Here is a 23740-nt window from a genome sequence, read left to right as displayed (position 1 = left end):
GGACAAAAACGACTTAAGACAGAAATTAGTGCCACAAAATGCCCCCCCACAATGTTTTTGGTATAACACTTCTTTCCCCTGGATATCTGCATTTACTGAGTTTTGCACAAAAGTCCGCTGAGCTTGTCGTCGTCCCTTTGAACTGAGTGTTTGACACACAAGCTCTCTCATCCAGGGTGTGTCAGTGTCAGTCCAGGTGGCGAGCGGGACCTCACGGTTTGAGGCAGACAAAATAACACAATTACTCACACGGACTATCTGTGATCCTCTCACTGCATGCGGGCCACATCAAAGCCTGGAGAGAATGTAAATGTTTGAACACGGGGGCCAGGAATAAAACCTGGAGACACGGGCTTCAAAGGAGCGTTCACCTTATCATGCCAAGTGTGTGTGTGTGTGTGTGTGTGTGTGTGTGTGTGTGTGTGTGTGTGTGTGTGTGTGTGTGTGTGTGTGTGTGTGTGTGTGTGTGTGTGTGTGTGTGTGTGTGTGTGTGTGTGTGTGTGTGTGTGTGTGTGAGAAACTGAATTGACGCTTTTGATGTTTATGAGAGAAATAATCGGATTTAGGGAAAGTTAGTGTGTGTCCAGGATGTTTGCAGAGGATCCTCATGTTTGCATAAATACCGGATATATCCTCACTCTTTAGAAAGGCCCTATTGTTTTAGTGGATTCACGTTTCCTTTAGTATGTTATTTAGGTTTTAGTGCATGTAAATGGTCTGCAAAGTCCACTCCCCAACTGCCTACATTGGACTCCTTCGCTTACTTCTGAAACATAGTAACACCACTATGTAACACTCGCTCTTCTAATATAATATGTCCTTTTTATGGTCTTTTCAAAAGATAGATGTACAATTTTGAAGTTTAATGGGTTCTCTTTTGATGTGGCTGTGGCTCAGTGGTTGGTGTGCTTGACTTCGAATCGGGATAGCAAATTCGAGTCCCAGTAACATGCAGTCAGCATGTCGTTGTGTCCCTGGGCAAGACACTTCACCCCAAATTGTTCCTGTGGGGATTGTCCACAGTACTGAATGTATGTAAGTCACTTTGGATAAAAGCGTCTAACAAATTACATGTAATGCATTTAACATTTTGTGCTCCAGTGGCGCAATCGGTCAGCGCGCGGTACTTATAAGACAGTAACCTGCAGAGTGATGCCGAGGTTGTGAGTTCAAGCCTCACCTGGAGCAGATAATGTTTAACTTTCACAACATCTGCAGGCAATAGGAAAGTTTAAAAAAATAAGCTGAACTCTGTGATTGTTCTCACGTAGCTATAACTCCACCACAACGACTAAAAACACAATATCACCTCAGTAAAAGCTACTCTGATTGAGCAGATTGAAAAATATGTGTGTTCTTTACAGATATTATACTGGGCAAAAATTAAAAAAAGTGTTTGCTGTCCACAATTCCAGACAGGTGCATCTCTGATGTGAAACCAGAAGACAACATGTACCTGCTACATGTACAGTAGACTTCTTTGTCTGTTTCTTTGATTGGATTTCTACGACGATGTTATGGAATATTGACAAGCTCCAGTGGCGCTATAGGTCAGCGCGCGGTACTTATAAGACAGTAACCTGCAGAGTGATGCCGAGGTTGTGAGTTCGAGCCTCACCTGGAGCAGAGAAATCTTCAGAGGGCTCATACTGATGTTATAAATAAGCTGCTTTATTCCCGTTGTCAGGTTATCTGGCACCAGGTAGCAGCTGGGTTTAGTGCCCAGTAGGTGAACGGGCACTTCTTCTTCATCTTGAACTGGCGACCCCTTCAGTTCCCAAGTCAAGTCCCTTTAATGTGATCCTTCAGTCTGAGCAACTGCAGTCCATATCAGTCCCTAAAACATGATATTTTCCTAATCCATACTACACAATCAGCTCCAGTGGCGCAATCGGTCAGCGCGGGACAGTATCCGCCAGGTTGTGAGTTCAAGCCTCACCTGGAGTAGAGAAGTTTTATCTGCAGCAGGTGAGGTAAACTTACAGAACAAATAACCTAAAGCAATTGAACATTAAAGCATGAAAAACATGTCACAGTTGAGACACAAATATGAACCTGTTAATGACCACAATATGCTTATAAACAAAGCGTATATCGAATTTGCTGAGAAGGCTCCTTTGAGTTAATGGATGTTTGTTGATCTGGCGTACAACACAAAAAAGCTCTTTATGAGTCATTTCCAATGGTAAGAAGCCATTAATTTTGACAGATCAGGCACAGAGTTAATAATTTATCTCAGTCTCAGTAATGATAGGTGTTTAAATGAAGATCACACACCCTTGAACTTCTATTCGCTGCAAAGCAAGGTGGGGTTGGAGCTAAACCTTATTTTGGTGCTGCTGCATGAGTGAGTGTGTGTGTGTGTGTGTGTGTCACGTCCAGACATGTCCCAGTGCCCTCCCTCTGTCTCTACTCCCTCCTAATGTGTGCGATGTCCCATCCTTCTCTCATTTCCTGTGGAACGAACTAGTGTTTAGACACACTCCTGAGAAACAATGCAGGGTAAGATAGAAAGCGTTGAATAGGGAGGGGGGATTCAGTTTGACAAGGACCAGAGCTGCTGTCTTTTTTGCCCAGTAGGACACAACCTTTTTTACGCGAACTCACAAGGAGGGAAACTGGGAGGCCTGCCAGACACTGACACATTCACACACTCTCACACACACACAGGGAACTCTCTGTGCAAGTGGGGACGCAAGGTCAGAAAATATAACATCTACTTATCAAGAGAGTGCATCCAGCTGGTGGAAGTCCTCTTTCCATCCCGAGTGGATCAGATTCCCGTCTATACGAGGAGATAAACGCCGGCTTTTCCTCCGACCTTTGATTAACCGGGATGTTGCTCAGAGTCTGGACATGTGGTGATCATCCTCTCTTTGCGTAACGCTGAGTGTTACAAGGTACCGCTGGCCTGGATATCAGGGAAATCCCCTCATGGATTGTGTATCTGTGATCTGCAGAGGATCAGGGTTTAATGCGGGGGTAAAGTGGGGACAGTGGTGTTGGTCATGATGGAGGATAAACAGATCCACAGGCCATGCCCCCCTCTTCAGGTATGACCCAGACCCTCAACCCCTCCTTGGGCTCTCTGGACAGGTGAGTGTACTGCTGAGTGGGGAAAGAAGTAATAATACTAATAATAATAATACGTTTATTTAGTATAGCACCGTTCACAGAAATACAATTCACAAAGTGCTTCACAAGCAGGGGCGGTTCTAGGGGGGGGGGAACAGGGGCCAGTGCCCCCGTAACACTGACCTGTGGCCCCCCTTAAAAAAAAGTATTACGATTTATTGGAACTAAATCAAATCAGAGACCCGGATGTACAGTGGAGATTAAACTGTTCATTACCTTATAAAAGCAAATACTGTTTATGTTTTTTAATTAAATTGTCACTTAAAGTTACTAAAACAAATACTCTAAATGAAAAAACTACTGAAACAAAGGACTGTAACTTAAATGTACTAAAACAAATACCAATTACTGTATTTTATGTTTATTTTACACAATTACTTTATACTGTCTTTGTCTTTTTAACCCGCTTTTATTGGGCCCCTCTCATGAAATAACTGGCCCCCCCCCAGTCAAATTGGTCTAGAACCGCCACTGTTCACAAGAAAGAACAAAAGTTAAAGTGGACCTATCATGCTATATTTGAATAATATAGTGTAGGGCCATACCTATATAAGGCATATTTATACTTTTTTTTGTTCAAAATACCAAACAGATCATGCATTTTAGCCATGCCTCATTTTGCTCAATTTGACATTTTTTAGCTCTGTTTTTGCAAGGGCAGATTCTGTGAGAACAGCACCACCTACAGGCCTGGCATATGTACTACAGCGTCTCCAGCGCTTTCGAACGGCAATGGCCGTGGCTGTCTCCTCCTGATTGGTGGAGTTGGCCCAATAGCCGTAGCGCTGACGTCAGGACAGTGTTCAAATCTGGATCAGTTTTTATCAGATCCGTTGCAGCCCCTTTTTTAGAGATTTGGGTATGGAGGAAAATAGAGAGGGTTGTGTTTTCTGACACTTGGTGAGTTCCCTGGAACACCGGGGACACATATTCATGTATACAAGACGTACAAAAGTGCATTTTGCATGATAGGTCCCCTTTAAAATTAAGATCACAGAAACATGAATACAATATCAACGTGAGGCAGAAATGTAAGGTTAACATAAAAACAAAACACAGACCACGTCGAGTCCCGAAAAGAACAAACATAAGAACAGAACACATCTCAAGTATAAACAAAAGCCAATGTCAAAAGATAGGTCTTCAGTTGTTTTTTAAAAGCTTCTACACAGTATGTAGCACTTGGAGCACTACATCAACACATAACTAACTATGTAACTAAAGCTGTTAGAACATTGAGTTAAAAGTACAATATTTACCCCTGAGATGTAGTGTAGGGAAGCATGAAAGGGAAAGACTTATACACTCAAACATGTCTCATTAGTGGATTGATCAAATGAGAACACTCAATACTTATCACATAGTGTTCATAATCCTCCTGTTCTCCGTATATTTGTTTATATTACACTCTGTTCTTCCCCTAGGCCTTTTCTTCCCTGATGAAATGAGTCTTCTCTAAGCCTGTAATTACATCAGATTGCTGCTCTATGTGAACCAGCCTTACCTTGAGGACATACAAGCTAATTCATGTGGCTTAACATTAGTTTTAATCTTTTATGTGTGATGGATCTGTGCTGTCGTCAAGCACACGGGAGTATTTTTTGTGTTTGTTTTGTGTGTGGGCGAAGATGACCTGCATGCTTGACGGTGCATGTGCTCACACAGAGACACATACCTGCTTATCTAAACAAGCCCACAAACAAACGTCATCTGTCTTTGAGCAGGATGTTAGGTCCATTTTATTTGCGAATTATTCACTTTTTTTTTATCCATTCTCAGTCTGATTCTCTTTGCCTTCCCAAACCTGTCTTCCTTCTAAAAGACCTTCCTCTCTGGGAGGACAACAATCAGGGACGCGCCGCCTCCCTCCTGCCCCTGTGCATCCTTAAAAGGCTTCCCCAGCTGGCATCTCTCTTGATGATGATGAGTGTTTATTTCCGAGTGTCCTGCTCTCCAAACATTTCCCCCACCGTGGCCTCCCCCGCCGGTCGGCTAACATGCAGCCTGGCACTCAGGCACTGTTTCAAAAGAGGACCCCTATGCACATGTATTGAGTTTAAATGAGAAACACAGCCATGAAGTGCAGGACTAAAGAAGCAACATCTGCTTTTTTTAACGAAGGCTTGAACTGAGGGCAGTGGGTCGCGTTAAGATCAAGACAGTATCTTTTATTCAGGCTCTTTAAGCCTGATTGGTAGCATCCATGCTATCACAGTCACAATGAAAGAGAAAAGAAAATGCTAGAACGGGATTCTTTTAGTCGTAAATGTTGCACAAAACACTGTTAATAACCTGATCTGATTATAGTGCTGTTGACTTTTCAATATCTAACCACTGCACTGTAATCCAGATTAAAGTTTTAACTGATTTGGGCTGTTCAAATTAAAATCATTCTATACATTTGTCTTACTCAGAATTTTGTTTAATTACAAAAACTAGCACTGTAGCTCAAACTGGTCAAAGTTGCATTTTTTTATTATTTTTAATTATATGAAACCATGCATTTTGGTGTTCCACATTTAAAGATTGCAGATACTCGTTGACTTTCTACTGCTATGGTTCTCTTCATCAGTGTAAAAAGAAAGCAATCATCAAATGAACCAATTAACAAGTCAATTCATCCCCAACAAGCAGCTGCATCAATCAAGTAAACATCCTTTTGTTCTGCTAATCATGAGGGATTTACGGCTCAATGTGCCCGAGAATATTCAGTGTGTGTGTGTGTGTGTGTGTGTGTGTGTGTGTGTGTGTGTGTGTGTGTGTGTGTGTGTGTGTGTGTGTGTGTGTGTGTGTGTGTGTGTGTGTGTGTGTATGTGGGTGTCAAGATTTGTTCAAGGCTTCAACAGATTATGTATACAATTCAAATGTACAGCGACTTCAGCAATGTGATTCTTATACAAAATGTGACATGAAAGTTTGGTCAAGCCCATTCATGGTCATGACTTTGTTATTCATTCACACTCAATATGTCGTGTAGATTAGGCATAAATACAGCAGTGATGATATCGTTTATACACATAGTACTCCGGTGTGAACGCGCCTTATAGGCCTTGATATCTCTGCGGTCCTGCCTGACTCTCATCATACTACTTCCCTGATGGCTCCCACAGGATTGTTGACATCCTCGTGGATTCATCTTCTTATTATAGACACATGCATTTCCAAACATTCAGTCTTCCTACGCTGTAAAATGTATTATCTCTTCGATTTACACACGGCATCTATTGCACGTCTGTCCGTCCTGGGAGAGGGATCCCTCCTCTGTTGCTCTCCCCGAGGTTTCTCCCATTTTTCCCTTTGAAATGTGGGGTTTTCTCTGGAAGTTTTTCCTTGTACGATGTGAGGGTCTAAGGACAGAGGGTGTCGTATTTCTCATACTGATATTCTGAACAAACTGTGCTGTTGTATTTTCTGTAAAGTGTCTTTACTGTAGGGTATTTTTATTATATGTACAGCACTTTGGCTCGACCAAAAATCGTTTAAAAATGTGCTATATAAATTTGATTTTGATTTGATTTGATATCCACATACTGTGACTTTGAAATGTCACAAGAATGTCTTGTTACAGTGGAAACATTTGCAAGTTCTCTATCATTCGTGTTGTTGATTTTTGTATGTAATCGTGCCCTGGATAACAGCATAACAGCTACCTGAAATGCACAAAACAGCTGCCAGGCAAAGTCAGAATTAATTATATTTCTCACATGTGGAACAGCCTCCCAGTTCATATCCGGGCTATTGAACTTTTAACTCTCAGCTAAAAACTCACCTCTTTGCACTGGCTTTTAATACTAGTTGAACATAACATTTTTACATTTCTATGTGTTTTTATCATATTTTTAATTATTGTTTTATTATTTTACTTCCATTGTGTTATTTTATATTTTATTTATTCCCTGTACAGCACTTTGGTCAACTGAGGTTGTTTTGAATGTGCTATAGAAATAAATAAAGATTGAAGATTGAGATATACCACTCCCAAATAAAAAAACAAACCTATGAGGATATTCAGTGTTCCCTTGTTTACTAACCAGAGTCCCCCCTCCTCTCTCCAGGGGCACGGCTGACTGGTTTGGGGTGAGCAAAGACAGCGACAGCACCCAGCGATGGCGGAGGAAGAGCCTGCAGCACTGCAGCCATCTGTACGGGGGTCTGAAGCCTCAGGTGATGAGGGAGATGGAGCTCCACAGCCAGGACAACCTGTCCCTGGCCAGCACTGAGACCCCTCCTCCCCTCTACCTCCCCCCCCACCACCACACCTACCACCACCACTATGGCATGCAGAGGGTAGGCCAGCGCCACGTTAGAAACATGGAGGAACAATTATCACCTTTTCCTCCATCACTTTTTCTATTCATTGAGATCTTTGGCGCTTGCTTTAACTCTTTGCTTTGTCATCTTGACTAGGGTTCAATTGATGTCTTTTTCACACATTAAGCATTTCTTTTTGAATATTAAATGCCAAAAATGTCTAATTCACGCATGATACCTGGCAATAACAACTTTATCTACTTAAACTAACAATACCACCAATGCTACGGGCCTAACAACTACTTTTGCACTGTTAGTCTGTTTAACCATCTGTTTCAAAAGGTTACATTAAAATCAGTTCTGATCACTTCAGTTCTGGTAGATATATAACAAATATATCATATGTAAACAGCAATTGGTTTTTAGTTACAACTATCCTACATTGAAACAAATATACGGAAAGAAAGGTGTAATGCTAGGGTAGCCAGCAAGCTAGGTCGCTTTGATAGCTTAGCAGTGCTTTGTGTTTACCGTCTCAAAAAGTAATAACAAAACATTTTTGAAATAATCGGCAGCTCACATTTTTACTGTGAGACATTTGTTTACTCTCTGGACATATTTAACACTTTAAAAGTTGACATTTTAAAAGAAATGTTCGCTATAAATTCTTGTTATCATGTTAGCATAGGTAAGTACTAGTAAAAGTAATGCAGTAGTAATAGTTATCTTGGGCTTGCTTTTTATAAGTTTATCATAACTACATGAAACATTTTTTTTTAAAAACTCTGATGTGAGCATTTAAAAAAATAATTAAGTTTCAAGGAAGTGTCCTCATCTAGCATACACACTTTTAACATGAAGCTGGGTGAGGGTGTACATTTAGAGTTACTGTTGCTACTTGAAACTGGAAATTGCCTACTAATATCATCTATCTAGTATCTACTACTAAAACCTGCTCGTTAAACACTGTTGTCTCTTAAAAAAAACCTCTAACATCAATCTAACCCTATTGTCAATGTGAGTTATCCCTGCTTTTCACTTTTCTGCTGTTGTGTGTTAACTGTTATATGTTGCTTGAGTACAGAGTATTGGAAAACAACTTTGTTAAACCAACACTTGCTTGTGTGGTGTGTGTGTGTGTGTGTGTGTGTGTGTGTGTGTGTGTGTGTGTGTGTGTGTGTGTGTGTGTGTGTGTGTGTGTGTGTGTGTGTGTGTGTGTGTGTGTGTGTGTGTGCAGATTGTAGACCCCCTGGCTCGGGGTCGTGCCTTCCGCATGGTGGAGGAGGTAGACGGCTTCAGTGTCCCTCAGACTCCCATCACGCCCGGCACCGCCTCCCTCTGCTCCTTTTCCAGCTCGCGCTCCGCTCTGAACCGGCTGCCAAGAAGACGAAAACGAGAGTCTGTTGCCGTCATGAGTCTGAAGGCTGCAGCCGCGCTAATGAAGGTGTTTTTTTTTTTATGGTTATGCAGGAAATGTCACCTCAAACTTCGCAAAGTCTGTGCTTCAAACTCTTCGTCCTTTTTCCAGCTCAAAGCTTACTGCCAGCCCATGCTTTCTGAAATTAAGTGTGCTTATTTTTTATGTGAGTGCACAATGAAAGCAGCTTTAACTTTGCATTATAAAGGTTTTTGTAATCTGTTTAAAGGCACTGAAAAAAATAAGCAGATCACCATATTCAGTCTTAAACAGACAGAGGAGATTGAGCTCAGGGATCTCATTTTTATAACATTGGGTAAAAAAATCTTTAACCCTTAGATGCATAAGTGGGTCTTTTTTGACCCGGTGAGGTGGTTTTTTTGAAGTATCTTTGTAATTACATTTTTTTATCATTTCATATTCCAGCTATTCCTCAAAAAACATGTTTTGGATATCATGCCATTCACATTTTAAATTTAAATGTCAGACATTTTGTGAGGCTCTGAACACTAAAAAACGTTTAATGAAAAAACATCAAACACCTTATAATTAATACAATAAGATGCTTGGATTTGTGTCTGTGTGTTATCACAGATATCCGTAACTCAAATGTAGCCGGTCATGATTTTTCCAACAATAAAAGTTCAATACTTCCTGTGAATATCATTGTAAAGTCTCTTTAATCTTAGGAAATATCAACGTTATTTTCTTGGAAAATCACAGCTTAAATCCTGTAGATTGTGAGATTTACTCTTTTGATATTTCCCTACATCCGACGACCTACAAATGCTCTTTATACGCCATCATTATTTAATCTCTCCCTCTAGATATTTCTAGAAAAATGACATATTTTATTTTCTGACATATCCCTGTCTCTTACACATGCGCATGGATCAGCTGCATCTCTATATTCATGTGTGTGTGTATGTGGGCACGTTGCATAACATTTTAAATCAGCTTGTCTTATCGTGGATTAAACGCAGCTGTAATATTTACAGTACTACAGACTCGCACATGTAAACAAATGTTAAGTAAGAGTGTGTGCTAGTGTGTGTTGGGCGGGAGTTACTGGCAGATGGTCCGCGATAATACACACCTAATGCTCTGCTATCTGCGGGATCAGAATATTGCAGCAGTGCAGAACTAATCCACAAACACACAGCCGCCAGACGCTGGCATTAAGGAGGGGATTCCCCCAGATAAACTGTCACTGTCTTCAGTCTGTCGTTGATAATCATAAAGACGTGTTTACGGCTCAATGTGCCCGAGAATATTCAGTGTGTGTGTGTGTGTGTGTGTGTGTGTGTGTGTGTGTGTGTGTGTGTGTGTGTGTGTGTGTGTGTGTGTGTGTGTGTGTGTGTGTGTGTGTGTGTGTGTGTGTGTGTGTGTGTGTGTGTGTGTGTGTGTGTGTGTGTGTGTGTCATTTTGTCCGTAGGGCCGGACGATAGGCGACGGCGCGGCCGGGCGATGTCGCAGACGGAGTTTCATGCCCCCTAGTTTCTTTGAAGACGACACCATAGACTTCCCTGATGACCTGGACACGTCCTTCTTCACCAGAGTGAGCCGTGGACACACTAACACACAAAACCAGGATAATATTTAAATTAAAGGGGACCTATCATGCAAAATGCACTTTTGTACGTCTTTTATACATGAATATGTGTCCCCGGTGTTCCAGGGAACTCACCAAGTGTCAGAAAACACAACCCTCTCTATTTTCCTCCATACCCAAATCTCTAAAAAAGGGGCTGCAACGGATCTGATAAAACTGATCCAGATTTGAACACTGTCCTGACGTCAGGACGGTGGCGCTACGGCTATTGGGCCAACTCCAACAATCAGGAGGAGACAGACACGGCCATTGCCGCTCGAAAGCGCTGGAGACGCTGTAGTACATATGCCAGGCCTGTAGATGGTGCTGTTCTCACAGAATCAACCCTTGCAAAAACAGAGCTAAACATTTTCAAATTGAGCAAAATGAGGCATGGCTAAAATGCATGATCTGGTATTTTGAAAAAAAAAAAGTATAAATATGCCTTATATAGGTATGGTCCTATACTATATTATTCAAATATAGCATGATAGGTCCACTTTAACTATTTGTACAATATTATCCCCAACAAGTAGCCGATCTCTATTTTCTAGAGCCTGCAAACACAAGTGAATTATTTTTGTAGGAAGTCTATTATTTTGATGCTAGAGCATGCACTAAATAATATTTTTTGTATGTAAAATGGTGAGGATTTGACTTATGCATATTCAGTTACAAATAAGAACCACCTAGAAAATGTTATTAATCATCCTTCCAATGCCTATAATCAGGGGTGCACATAACTGGTACGCATGCGCGGCAACAATCTGAAATGCGTACCGTCACTTGTGTCACAAAGCGCATTTGCGTACCGACGTACTTGTGAAGCTTTTCCAGAAGGCGGTTAGATCACCGGACGACAGAGTCGGTCTCCGTGTGCACAGACAGGGCTGCTGTTAACGTCGGTCTGTACAGCAGCCCTGCGCTAAATCAGCTGATCAGAACGTTCACACGCTCTGTGGTCACGAAGCTCTGTACTCCACTACCACCCCCTCCCCCCCGTTGACAATCGCGATACAGAGTGCTTCATGGGAACTTTGAGGGGAGCCAGAAGTTGGAGTACCAAACACTGACTCCAGGTACTCAAAAAGAAAGTTGTGTGCACCCCTGCCTATAATATGTTATTATTGTTTGTTTTGGCCTTGTTTAACTTGTCTATGAGGTCTTTCTCTACTGTTTCACGACCCTTTTACCCTCTTTTAAACTGAATATATATTGGCAGTAGCTTTGAACTCCTCCTCACTTCATTTGTATCTTTCTAGGAAGGCCTGCATGATGAACTGTCGAGTTACGCAGACGATGTTTTTGAGACGCCATCGGAGGCCGCCATCGACCCGCTGGACGAGAGCGATCTTACAGGAAGTGCGCTGGATAAGAACGAGCTGGAGAGGAGTCACCTCATGCTGTGGGTTTATTTTTATTTTTTGCGAAGGGGAGTTGTGAGGAGACAAACTCAAACTTTCTATCACTAAGCTCTTATGACATCAAGATATCAATATATTACGATAAGTGATCAATGTTTTCTTCCACTCTCCTCCTCCTGTATCCAGGCCTTTGGAGCGAGGATGGAGGAAGGCGAAGGACGGCCCTCTGATTCACCCGAAGGTGCCTCTGAGACAGGAAGTGGTGAGCGTCAGCAGCCATCAGCAGCGAGGACAGCGGATCGTAGTTCCTGTGAAGAAGCTGTTTGCCAAAGAGAAGAGGCCGTACGGGCTCGGCATGGTGGGCCGCCTCACCAACCGAACGTACCGCAAGCGCATCGACAGCTACGTCAAGAGACAGATCGAAGACATGGACGATAACAGGTAAGGAAATTCTTCTCCCATGTTAATTTGAATAAAGGTGTTGGGAATCTAATAGATAATTAGCTTATCTAAAAGCTAGTTGAGTAGCACTTGAAATGTTTTGGCTCTATGAAACCTGATGTACTTATATGATTCTGTTTTCTTCAAGTTTGTATCTTCTTGGTCGTATGCACTTATTGTAAGTCGCTTTGGATAAAAGCGTCAGCTAAATGCAATGTAATGTAATTAAGCAGGAATTGTCCTTCTGTCCTCTCTTATTATTGGGGTTACAGATGAGGTCCAAAACTAGCAAGCCACATGAATGTCTGGGAGCAAATTAATTTGATATGCGACTCAAATCTGTCCAGGATCCGTTCAATTTTCGGAATATTGAGTTGCAGATTAACATTTTCCAAAGGGGGGTTCGTTTAGCATGAAACACTTGAAATACCTAAAGGATAAGTTAAAAAGGAAAGTAGAAAGAAAGTGAGGTGATAGAAAACTATTTCTGCTAAAAAGTTAGCAATGATTGAGAGTCAGAGCTAAACATTTCAGATGTGTGTATCTCACATCTTTAATTCATGTACCTTTGTTATTCATGTTTTATTATCATTGCTTTTAAATGAGTGTTTTTAAATGCCATGTTATAATATGTTTCTTAATGTCTTTCATTTTTGTAAAGCACTTTGAATTGCCTTGTGTTGAAAGGTGCTATATAAATAAACGTGTCTTGCCTTGCCTCTCTTAGGCCTTTTTTTACCTACTGGATCACTTTTGTCCATCTGCTCATCACCATCCTGGCCGTCACCATCTACGGCATCGCCCCTGTGGGATTCTCACAGCATGAAACTGTCGACTCTGTACGTTTATTTAACAGCGTTTATTATAGCTGCATTGGCATATTGTCTGTCAACAAATTGTGTTGAAATTCGACTGAAAATGTTTGACAAAGCATGTTGGTAATAAAGCTTTTTTTTCTTTGTCTCTTTGGAGGTTTTGAGGAACAAGGGAGTGTATGAGAACGTTAAGTTTGTGCAACAACAAAACTTCTGGGTGGGTCCGAGCTCAGTAAGTATCTTCATTTAAGCATCTTCTATCTATGATTGTGCTTTAAAGCATGATAGTCAACATGGGAAAAGCTCAAGTGTATTACACTAATTTATGGCTCAACTTATAAAAAAAAGAAAATGCTTATGCAGTCAGCTGTTTCTTGTAAGCAAGAAGCAGAGAAGTCTTAACTGTTAGTTTAAAGTAATGAATACATAATTTAAATAGACAATGCCGGCTAAAATAGAGAAATGTTGATAATAGTGTCGAATAACTATTTTAAATGCCTCACATGAACACATATGAGCATAACAGGTGGTTTATAAAGGGTTACTTGATCTCATCTAAGACTGTAGGGGTAGTTCAGGCTTAAAACGTTGGTAACCACTGGTCTAGATCCAGAACCCTCACCAGACCGTACTGTCCTGCAGGAGGCGCTAATTCACCTGGGAGCAAAGTTTTCTCCGTGCATGCGTCAAGACGAAGAGATCCACAAACTGATCCAGGAGAAGAGATCCAGAGAGGGGGAGTCGGGCTGCTGCGTGAGGAACGATCGCTCCGGCTGCCTGCAGACCTCACAGGAGGACTGCTCGGTCTGTCACCATTTCACTCACTAAAGATCACAGCCGTCTGACGCTAGATAGAGTAGTCACCACCAGAGATGGCAAAGTAAACATATCCTTTACTCAAGTAGAAGTACAGATACTCGTGTTTAAAAATACTCTGGTAGAAGTAGAAGTACTGACTAAACTTCTTTACTCAAGTAAAAGTAAAGAGGGCTTTGAAATGTACTTCAGTAAAAAGTACCCATAACTAGCAGCTGTTTTAAAGAGTACCTGACCTCCCTTTATATTAACAGAACAATAATGTCATTGTTAGCTAATGAATGTTTCCATGCTGAACAACGGCAACATGACAACGTTTTCATTGGTCCCTCTTCTTTAGAGAAGACCAGGAAATGATGGATACACGGATCGTGTTCAAATCAATAGGCACGCAATGACTCTAAATAATAATGATCACGCCACCAAACACACATTCAAACTAAAGGAACCAGCCTGTTTGGGAAATGTAAGAAGTAGAAAGTACAGGTATTTGTGTTCAACATGTAAGAAGTAGAAAGTACAGGTATTTGTGTTCAAAATGTAAGAAGTAGAAAGTACAGGGATTTGTGTTCAAAATGTAAGAAGTAGAAAGTACAGGTATTTGTGTTCAACATGTAAGAAGTAGAAAGTACAGGTATTTATGTTCAAAATGTAAGAAGTCAAAGTAAAAAGTCGTCAGAAAAATAAGTAGTGGAGTACTGATACCAGAGAAATGTACTTAAGTGCAGTAACGAAGTATTTGTACTCCACTACTTCCCACCTCTGGTCAGCACTACACAATCAAAATACAGAATAATGTTAACAATGATTTCTCTCCCTCCCTCTCTTCCTGCAGAGCACCCTGGCAGTGTGGGTGAAGTGGCCTCAGCACCCCAGTGCTCCTTATCTGAATAACACACTACGGCAACACGGGGCCGTCTGCCATCAGGACCCCAGGTAGCTTCAACAAAACACTCTTTTTCATAACAGTCACTATACATTTAATGGCCACTGGTCATAGTCATGTAAATACGTTACAGACACATCATTTGATTGCACTTATGGCCTGTAAGGTTGTGGCTCAGTCCCTGAAACAGAAGATAGGAATGTTTAATGTTATTTATGTATTTTTAACTTTCTTTTGTAGGATTTGTCTGGAGCCGGCCTCAGTTTCCCCTCATGAGTGGCCTGATGACATCACCAAGTGGCCAGTGAGTACATTTACATCTAACAATTACATTTGGCATCTACGTTTATTAGTCTTTAATGTCTCAGAATACTTTAATGTACCTATGTATCCAGTACAACATCTCAAAAGTATATAGTATCAAGGTGTTATGTTTAAAAAATGTCCCATGTGCCTATGATCTGTAGGTTTGTACACGGTACAACTCTGGGAATCACACCAACCTCCCCCACATCGACTGCACCATCACAGGCCGGCCCTGCTGCATCGGGACCAATGGACGGTAAGAGTTAACGTCCCTGAACGCATCAGGAGTACAGCATGTATATTTGTATCTACCGTCTATTTTCTGCAAGTGATTTCTTTCTGAGCTAATGTTGTGTTATATGCTGCAGATGTGAAATCACTTCCAGAGAGTACTGTGACTTCATGCACGGTGACTTCCACGTGGAGGCTACTCTCTGCTCACAGGTACGACAAACACCTTTTGTTTTCCTCAAATATGTCTGATATTCATTCACCGACTCCATGCAACATCTGAATGTGTATCTGAAATGCATACAGGCAATTTAATTAAAACTTCTCTGCTCCAGGTGAGGCTTGAACTCACAACCTCGGCATCACTTTGCAGGTTACTGTCTTATAAGTACCGCGCGCTGACCGATTGCGCCACTGGAGCCTTTCTTCACTGATATGGAGGTCAACATAAGGATGGAAGTTTACAAGTTTCAGCTCGTTGATTCAGATTTTATTGATGTTTGTTCGTCTTGGTTTTAGATCTCCAATTGGAGACCTTGGCCGTTTCTCAATGTCGAGTATACCTGCTGCAGAGCCACTATTTCAAGTATACTACGTCATCGAGTGGCGCCGAAGGACTGTTTAAATGCATGACGTAGTATACTTGAAATAGTGGCTCTGCAGCAGGTATACTCGACATTGAGAAACAGCCCTTATCATCATAAAAATCGACAACATAATTTGTTAATATCAGTTCTAAAGTCACTTGTTATTTGTCAAAAAACATCATCAACATTTTTTATAAGGAATTGAGCAAAAAGAATAAGTAGGACACCAAGAAACCAATACAGCAGATACCAGCTGACCGGTTTAAACAACATTAGTGGTTTAGTGTAGAGCCGTGTATTTTACATCCAGAAGTGACTCAACATATCTATAGTTGTTTTTTGTAACATTGAGTGAGCTGTAGGAGGCGCTGTAGCTTAGCGGTCAAAGCGCCTGTCTCGTAAACAGGAGATCCTGGGTCCAAATCCCAGCAGTGCCTGTTTGTTACAGAAGATATCTCTTGATTGAAGTGTTATCCACCTCGGAAATTAGGAGTTTGGATGTAAATCATTGACAATATAATCCTTAATACCTAACCATGATTTAATCGATGACAGCTTAACATGTTAGTACAGTTTTTGGTGTGTGACTTTCAAATAACACTGTTTACAGCCTGGATAAACGTGTAGAAATGAAAGGGAACAATTGAGCGAAGAAGATAGGGAGAATAGGGAGAGATCATAAGGCGCTGTGGCTTAGTGGTAAAGCGCCTGTCTCGTAAACAGGAGATCCTGGGTTCAAATCCCAGCAGTGCCTCTTTGTTACTATCAGTATCTCTCACTATAAGTCTGTCATCTTTACTCCTTTCACTCACACATACGTTGGTTCCGTTTAAACATGAAACCTACTGAGTTCTTTCTGGAGAAACTTTGTGGTTATAAGTTGACTGTTGGAATCAAGAAGCAGACAGATTCACTATGGACTTTTTTTAACATTGTAGATATGAACGCACCTTTGATTTAAGAGAAGAAGAAGAAGAAGAAGAAGTAGATAGTAGATTGTAAACAGGAGATCCTGGGTCCAAATCCCAGTAGTGCCTTAGTGTTACACAAAATACCTCTCAAATTCAGTGTGTTATCCACCTCTTAAAGTCGGCATTGGTTGATTATCTCCCCCTAAAACCCCAAACCCTCCGAAATCTGACCAAAAATAAACTTTCCGATTACCTTGATGAAGGAGTAACATGTTAGGTAGTTGTGGCTTTGGGACTATTTAAATCAAGATTGTACAGCCTTGAACACGTGTGTGTAGTGAGAGAGGAGCAAGAGAATAGGCTAAGTTAAAGGTGGGGTAGGTAATTCACTTCAGAAACACTTTTTGTTATATTCCATGGAATGCTCTTAACATCCCGATAGCAATGAATATATTAAATGCTTTGACAATAAATACATTAAAAAAATGTCATCTGTGGAAGCCGTGGCGCTGTAAAAAGCACGACCAATCATCTGAGCCGGCCCGGCTAAAATAACTGGATGGCCTACCTGCCTGTCAGCCTTCCATCTGTGCACAAACTTATCTTGTGCCCTCATTGGTCATGTGCGCGTTCGTGTGTGTTGGAGGAGGGGCTCTGTAAGGAAGTCTGAAGGAAGGGGCAGATTTTTTTCGGCTGCGTACTTTCAAATTCTAGCGCACTCAAGCTGGTTTCTCCATTCTTACCTACCCTACCTTTAAACCATGAAGCAAAAAAAATCATACAAATAATATTAATAAACTACTAAATAATGTGAGAACAATCAGGAAGATGTGGTGCTGTAGCTTAGCGGTCATAGCGCCTGTCTTGTAAACAGGAGATCCTGGGTCCAAATCCCAGCAGCGTCTCTTTGTTACAGAAGATATCTCTTGGTTTGGTTTAGTTTGAGAGTAAAACTACTTATGTTGTAGTCTAATCATACAAAAGGCCTCATTAAGTTGATGAGAATGTATTACTTCACCACTTATGATTGGGATTGATTGATCGCTGCTCTGTTGATGACCAGATAATCACATTTTCTTTAATCAAAGAAGATGCTGCTTGAAGGTCACAGCGTATTTTTTGGTTGGAGGAATCTTTCCATCAGTGTTTTGATTTACTTTTAGAGAATATATTTACTTTGTCACCAGATTATCTCTGCTCCAGGTGAGGCTCGAACTCACAACCTCGGCATCACTCTGCAGGTTACTGTCTTATAAGTACCGCGCGCTGACCGATTGCGCCACTGGAGCCTGTCAAGGACTCTCAATAGCTCCGTAAAATGGAAACAAGAATTCAGATTGTTTTGATTAATTACCATGACTTAAGCAATATGCAATAGTGACTGTGATGCATTGTCCAGGATTGCACTCAAAACCTAAAACTTGTATCTTATAAATGAATCTGTTGCTGAGACAAAGAAGTCGACGTACATGTAGCAGGAACATTTTGGTTTTTATGGAGTTTTAGCTACTTAACAATATTCACAGCAGCTTTTTTTAATATTCATGTGGTGAAAGTTAGACATTATCTGCTCCAGGTGAGGCTCGAACTCACAACCTCGGCATCACTCTGCAGGTTACTGTCTTATAAGTACCGCGCGCTGACCGATTGCGCCACTGGAGCATGTCAATATACCATAATATCGTCGTTGAAATCCACTCAAGGAAACAGACATCCAGTCCTTCTGTCTTACTGAATAATTAACATGACATGACATTAGGAAATAGATTGGCTGTGGTGCATTGGGTGGATTGCACTCAAAACCTTAAACTTATTTTATCTTGTAAATTAATCTGTTGCACCAAATGTCCAGGTGAAAACCAAAATACTTTTACATGGAAGTCTACATACATGTAGCAGGTACATGTTGCAACTATTTTGAATTGTGGACAGGAAACACTTTTATTTTATATATTCCCGGTATAATATCCATAAAGAACACACCTATATGTCAATCTGCTCAATCGGAGTATCTGTTACTGAGGTGATGTTGTGTTTCTAGTGGTTGTGGTGGAGTTTAGGCTACTGGACAATACATGTTCATGTTGCGTGCAGATGACCAGAAAGCTAAACTTCTTTGCTCCAGGTGAGGCTCGAACTCACAACCTCGGCATCACTCTGCAGGATACTGTCTTATAAGTACCGCGCGCTGACCGATTGCGCCACTGGAGCCTGCTGACACAACTGAATTTAAAGGACTAACACTAACACTAACACTCTCACTGTCCTCCACAGGGTGGCAGTGGATCTGCAGACAGACTGATAGCACTTTCTGTCCTGACTGTTTCTTATTCTCTCTTGCAGGTGGCCTGTATGGATGATGTGTGTGGTTTGCTGCCTTTCCTCAACCCAGAGGTCCCAGACCAGTTCTCCAGACTCTGGCTGTCTCTCTTTCTTCATGCTGGGTGACTCTACTCTTCTTTTCTTTATCCCATCTCATACTAGGCCTCAGTATCTATAGTAGCGCCAATAGAAAACCACTTATAGTGATCATAGTTGCAGTGATCAAACTCTTATAAGGAGCCAGAAGATCCAGCTGTACAAATGCTGTTTAGAGTATATTTTTGTTCATTTTTGGTCTTTTTATACATGACCCAGCATATTGGTGAATTGTTCAAAACTACAGGTATTCTACTTTTTTGTCCCATGTTACTTTAATATATAAATATGTTTCTTTTTAAACTCATGTTAAAAATACAACATGGTTTAGTAGTACATTTGCAGGATACAGTTTGAGGATACAGCAAAAACAAGTTTGCTATAATTTGTAACCAGTACTGTGATTATAGTGGATTTGAGTTAAATACTCTAGAGTACAGTCATTTTCATTTGTACTGTATTTAAAAAGCATTTGAATAAGCTGTACTGCATTCAAAACATCAAGTATATGTACAAATTCAGGAAATAACAAAGCTGTCAATTCAATTACTTTATGCAATAAATATACAAATGTCAATTGGATAGTAATCTGTATTAGAATTAAGGAGAAAGAAACACATTTTATCATCTGCTTAAAGTGATCCCGGTTACAACTTAAATACTTATAACAGTAAATTGTAACGTGTTGTTATCTGTCTGTGTGTGTAGGATCCTGCACTGCCTGGTGTCGGTGTTTTTCCAGATGACGGTGCTGCGGGACATCGAGAAGCTGGCGGGCTGGCTGAGGATCTCCATCATCTACATGCTGAGCGGCATCACCGGAAACCTGGCCTCTGCCATCTTCCTGCCCTACAGAGCGGAGGTACAGAATGACACCTCCTGTGACGCTGCATTAGAGACTGAAAAAAGACTTTATCTAACACCCTGTTATTCCTGTGTGTTAGAAAAATATCACTCGTCACCGGCTTGAGCTTCAATAATCAGGATCCATGTATTTATGATCCTCTCAAGAATGGAAGTAGTCATCACATACAGAGCATCAACTAGTTCCTGAACAGTGTCCTTCACATGCTGATATACAAGAGAGGGAGTTACACAGTCACAAGATGGAGGAATAGAAAGCAGTATTCAATGTTTACTTCAGATTAGCTCCACGTCAGAAATGATCATGCTTGTCATATGTCTATCTCCATAGAGGCTGAATCATCATGTTAATCACATAGCTATCATATGCCTCAAACAGTCCTGATGCTCTTCTAGGTAATCATACATCCTGTCATGTACACAGCTACAGTTGGGATACCTTTGTTATCATGTGGACTCTGATATTGGAAGAGGACATTCAGTATTTTCCCAACACTGTGTTTCAGGTGGGTCCTGCAGGCAGTCAGTTCGGCATCCTGGCCTGTCTGTTTGTGGAGCTGTTTCAGAGCTGGCAGATCCTGGAGCGGCCGTGGCGAGCGTTCACCAAGCTGCTCGCCATCTCCGTCTTCTTCTTCTCCTTCGGTTTGCTTCCCTGGATCGACAACTTCGCCCACATCTGCGGATTCGTGTCGGGATTTTTCCTCTCCTTCGCCTTCCTGCCCTATATCAGGTAAGAGAAGGAAGGCGTGTGTGTGTGTGTGTGTGTGTGTGTGTGTGTGTGTGTGTGTGTGTGTGTGTGTGTGTGTGTGTGTGTGTGTGTGTGTGTACTAAACAGTATCTAATTTTACACATTTTTATATTAAATCTTACTTATTTGCACCATTATGTCTATTGCAAATTTGTATAGCATTTTTTTGGTTTTTCTGAAAGAGCTTGAGACTCAAGATGTTCATTTAGGCTGAAACATGGCACTGAAAGTCCAAAGAAAATAAATACCAGCATCTCTGGATCTTATTTTTATTTCTCTCGCTTATTCCGGCTGCCTCTAGTCCTTCATTTAAGCTCAGCTGTAGTTTGTAAATAGTGTTGATATTCTTGTCAGTCTCTTTGGCTTGTTCTGTAGAAAGTCAACATTACATCCCTTTTTTATGGAGAGTTCTGAAAACTCAATTTTAAAATAAAATAATGCACTGATTTAGATTGTATGCGTCTTGATGGTCCCATGTTTTGGTATGAGAGGGTGAGGTTTGGACCCCTAGACAACACCATGGCTCTGTTTATTCTATTATGTATATTCTATTGATTATTTTACAGTTTTCTTTCATCCAAAGAAAGATGCATATCACCCCAGATGGGACTCGAACCCACAATCCCTGGCTTAGGAGGCCAGTGCCTTATCCATTAGGCCACTGGGGCTTTGCACGCCACTGTCTTTTCTGCCTCCGCTAACGTAAATCCTATTGAGCTGTAAATCAACAATACTGGGAACACAATATATGGGTTTAAATGAGACAACAACGGCCCCTAAAGCTGCTGTTCCTCTCGTTCTTGGCTCCCAAATGGTGGAACTAGCTCCCCATTGATTTCTAGGACAACTTCAAGTCGAGCAATCTTTCACCTACATCTTGGCCATTCAATTAAACCTTACAAAATGTTTAAAAATAATTACAGCACTTCGAATGGTTAGGCCTATTTGAAGCTAATGCCTGTTTCTGGCTGTTCTGAGCTTGTATCTTGATATTTTATCTAACTTATTGTAAGTCGCTTTTGATGAAAGCTAAATAGAATTGAATATAATGAAGTGCAATGAATAACACATTTCCCCCCCCCCCCCCTCCTTTTCAGCTTTGGGCAGTCGGACATGTACAGGAAGCGGGTGCAGATCTGCGTCTTCCTGCTGGTCTTCCTCGGTCTGCTCGCCGCGTTGGCCGTCCTCTTCTACGTTTACCCGGTGAAGTGTGACTGGTGCGAGTACCTCACCTGCATCCCCATCACCGACAAGTTCTGCGAGAAGTACGACCTGAACGCACACCTGCTATGAACATCAGCCCGGGAAATAAAAGCACAGACGCTACAGAAATAAATGTCATCTGTACGGACGCTGGACTGGATGTTGATGACGTTCGATGTGGAGCTGCTTGTTTAATTTCCTGGAATAATAACCAGGATTTCATGTGGATGTGTTTGTTTGGAAAGGTACAACAGCCCCATTATGAGTAAAGGCTGCGCATGAAAGCCTTCAGGTATTTAATTAAAGCTATTCACATGCATGGGAGACAACATTTCAATGGATTTCTGTGTGATTGATCTCTAGCTGGGCTAATCAATGACAGTCACACTGGAGGAGTTGTTTCCTGCCAAAATATGTACCTTATTTTGTGTTAAAAATTGACTGAACAGCACCGCTTAGTGGCCAAAAGGAGCCGTGCAACCAGAGACACTGAAGTGAATAAGCAGGGGACTTTTGTTTACTGATGTCCAAACAATTTGTCCATTTACTGGATCTCCTCAGAGTTAAACATGCCAAGAAATGAGTCTACAAAATGTGCCTTATTGACACAAAAACCCACACTCATACACATCTTTGTGCCATGAATCACTTTGTGGCAACAGTTTCTGATGTTTTGGGTTCTTTTTCTTTTTCTTTCCAGAAACTGCGTCACATAATCTGACAAAGTCATTTAAAAAAGAATTTTCACAAAGTATTTGATGGCTGAATTTCAACTGTTTTGTTATTTTTGTACCACCCTGGAAAGTTTCCGCCACAGCCTTTAAAGCACTTCAATCACAAATGCATTTTTATTTTAATATTCGCCAAGTGTTTAATCTGTAAAAATCACCCTGTATGTTAATCTGCTCGTTGTGAATGGCTCTTACTGAGGTGAATGTGTGTTTTTATTCAATATGGTGGTGTTTTAGCTACCTGACAATAAACACAACAAAGCACAGAGTTCATCTCTTTTTTTTAAATGTATATGTTACCTGCCTACAAAGGATATGTTCAGTAAGCTGATCTTCTCTGCAGCATATGTTTTCTTCCTGGGTACAGTGACGTGCCCATACCCAAATGGACCAATCCGTGGAGCCGTTACGTCCGCGGAGCCGTTAAGTCCATTTGGACCAATCCACGGACTTCCTCACACACACACTCAATCTTTTCTGAGCTGCAGCTCCGCCGATTTCTCCTCCCTGAGATGGCGGGACGCGGCGAGGCTGTGAGTCTGTGTGTGTGTGCTCAGGCTGGTTTCGGGCTGGTTTCGGGCTGGTTTCGGGCTGGGTTTCGCTGTGTCTCGCTGTCTCGCAGACGGCAACTGGGCTCATAGCATCCCAAGCCGTTTAGGACAGAGAGTGAATACACATACTATACAGAGATGCTGTATGAGAAACCAATGTGAGTTTGGAAAATTGCACAGTATAAATCTATTTTAGTATACCTCAACAATGGAATTATGATCAGTAGAAATGGCCATGACATGGGACCTTTACATTTGAGGTTTTAATATATGCATGACCATTAATAAAATGCCATTGCTCAGAAGCATGCATTCTCTAGTGTGTTTTATAAGGTGACGTCAACCCCCGTTCAGTCCAGTAAGAGGTGATCATTTCTGGTTGAGACCTGTAGAAGAGAAGAAAATGTCCCCGCCCGAGCTCCGTATTTTTAGCACAGTGGATGAGTGAGAATAATTGTTTGAAGAACACACCTG

The 23740-nt window shown here is 41.3% G+C and overlaps 1 protein-coding gene and 10 non-coding genes across 15 annotated transcripts in view; 6 read left to right on the top strand and 5 right to left on the bottom strand.

The window, feature by feature from the left end:
• Positions 1 to 22984, top strand: part of rhbdf1b (rhomboid 5 homolog 1b (Drosophila)) — a 48345-nt gene extending 25361 nt beyond the window's left edge. For 2 of the 5 annotated variants that reach the window (XM_034119464.1, XM_034119465.1), the window contains 16 exons: positions 7191 to 7422; positions 8624 to 8830; positions 10239 to 10361; positions 11657 to 11799; positions 11945 to 12199; positions 12927 to 13038; positions 13172 to 13246; positions 13657 to 13818; positions 14666 to 14766; positions 14957 to 15020; positions 15184 to 15278; positions 15391 to 15466; positions 19095 to 19195; positions 19878 to 20031; positions 20540 to 20763; positions 21879 to 22984. In XM_034119464.1, coding sequence (XP_033975355.1) covers positions 7191 to 7422; positions 8624 to 8830; positions 10239 to 10361; positions 11657 to 11799; positions 11945 to 12199; positions 12927 to 13038; positions 13172 to 13246; positions 13657 to 13818; positions 14666 to 14766; positions 14957 to 15020; positions 15184 to 15278; positions 15391 to 15466; positions 19095 to 19195; positions 19878 to 20031; positions 20540 to 20763; positions 21879 to 22074 — 2320 coding nt within the window. In that variant the 3' untranslated portion in view covers positions 22075 to 22984. Of the gene's footprint in view, positions 1 to 2457; positions 3097 to 7190; positions 7423 to 8623; positions 8831 to 10238; positions 10362 to 11656; positions 11800 to 11944; positions 12200 to 12926; positions 13039 to 13171; positions 13247 to 13656; positions 13819 to 14665; positions 14767 to 14956; positions 15021 to 15183; positions 15279 to 15390; positions 15467 to 19094; positions 19196 to 19877; positions 20032 to 20539; positions 20764 to 21878 lie in introns of those variants that run through there. The other 3 variants (XM_034119466.1, XM_034119468.1, XM_034119467.1) reach the window with 2 other exon arrangements.
• On the top strand, positions 1095 to 1188 carry trnai-uau. Its single transcript has 2 exons — positions 1095 to 1132; positions 1153 to 1188. It is a non-coding gene; the product is annotated as a tRNA-Ile (tRNA).
• On the top strand, positions 1533 to 1626 carry trnai-uau. Its single transcript has 2 exons — positions 1533 to 1570; positions 1591 to 1626. It is a non-coding gene; the product is annotated as a tRNA-Ile (tRNA).
• trnai-uau lies at positions 15581 to 15674 on the bottom strand. The gene is made up of 2 exons: positions 15637 to 15674; positions 15581 to 15616 (listed from the first exon to the last, which is right to left on the bottom strand). It is a non-coding gene; the product is annotated as a tRNA-Ile (tRNA).
• trnat-cgu lies at positions 16205 to 16277 on the top strand. Its single transcript has one exon. It is a non-coding gene; the product is annotated as a tRNA-Thr (tRNA).
• trnat-cgu lies at positions 16523 to 16594 on the top strand. Its single transcript has one exon. It is a non-coding gene; the product is annotated as a tRNA-Thr (tRNA).
• On the top strand, positions 17584 to 17656 carry trnat-ugu. Its single transcript has one exon. It is a non-coding gene; the product is annotated as a tRNA-Thr (tRNA).
• On the bottom strand, positions 17947 to 18040 carry trnai-uau. The gene is made up of 2 exons: positions 18003 to 18040; positions 17947 to 17982 (listed from the first exon to the last, which is right to left on the bottom strand). It is a non-coding gene; the product is annotated as a tRNA-Ile (tRNA).
• On the bottom strand, positions 18320 to 18413 carry trnai-uau. Its single transcript has 2 exons — positions 18376 to 18413; positions 18320 to 18355 (listed from the first exon to the last, which is right to left on the bottom strand). It is a non-coding gene; the product is annotated as a tRNA-Ile (tRNA).
• On the bottom strand, positions 18869 to 18962 carry trnai-uau. The gene is made up of 2 exons: positions 18925 to 18962; positions 18869 to 18904 (listed from the first exon to the last, which is right to left on the bottom strand). It is a non-coding gene; the product is annotated as a tRNA-Ile (tRNA).
• On the bottom strand, positions 21377 to 21449 carry trnar-ccu. Its single transcript has one exon. It is a non-coding gene; the product is annotated as a tRNA-Arg (tRNA).
• Positions 22985 to 23740: the final 756 nt, after the last annotated feature.

Source organism: Trematomus bernacchii, unplaced genomic scaffold (assembly GCF_902827165.1).
Source record: "Trematomus bernacchii unplaced genomic scaffold, fTreBer1.1, whole genome shotgun sequence".
Taxonomy (NCBI): domain Eukaryota; kingdom Metazoa; phylum Chordata; class Actinopteri; order Perciformes; family Nototheniidae; genus Trematomus; species Trematomus bernacchii.
Note: the sequence above shows the minus strand (reverse complement) of the source record. Positions and strands in the feature narration are given on the sequence as shown.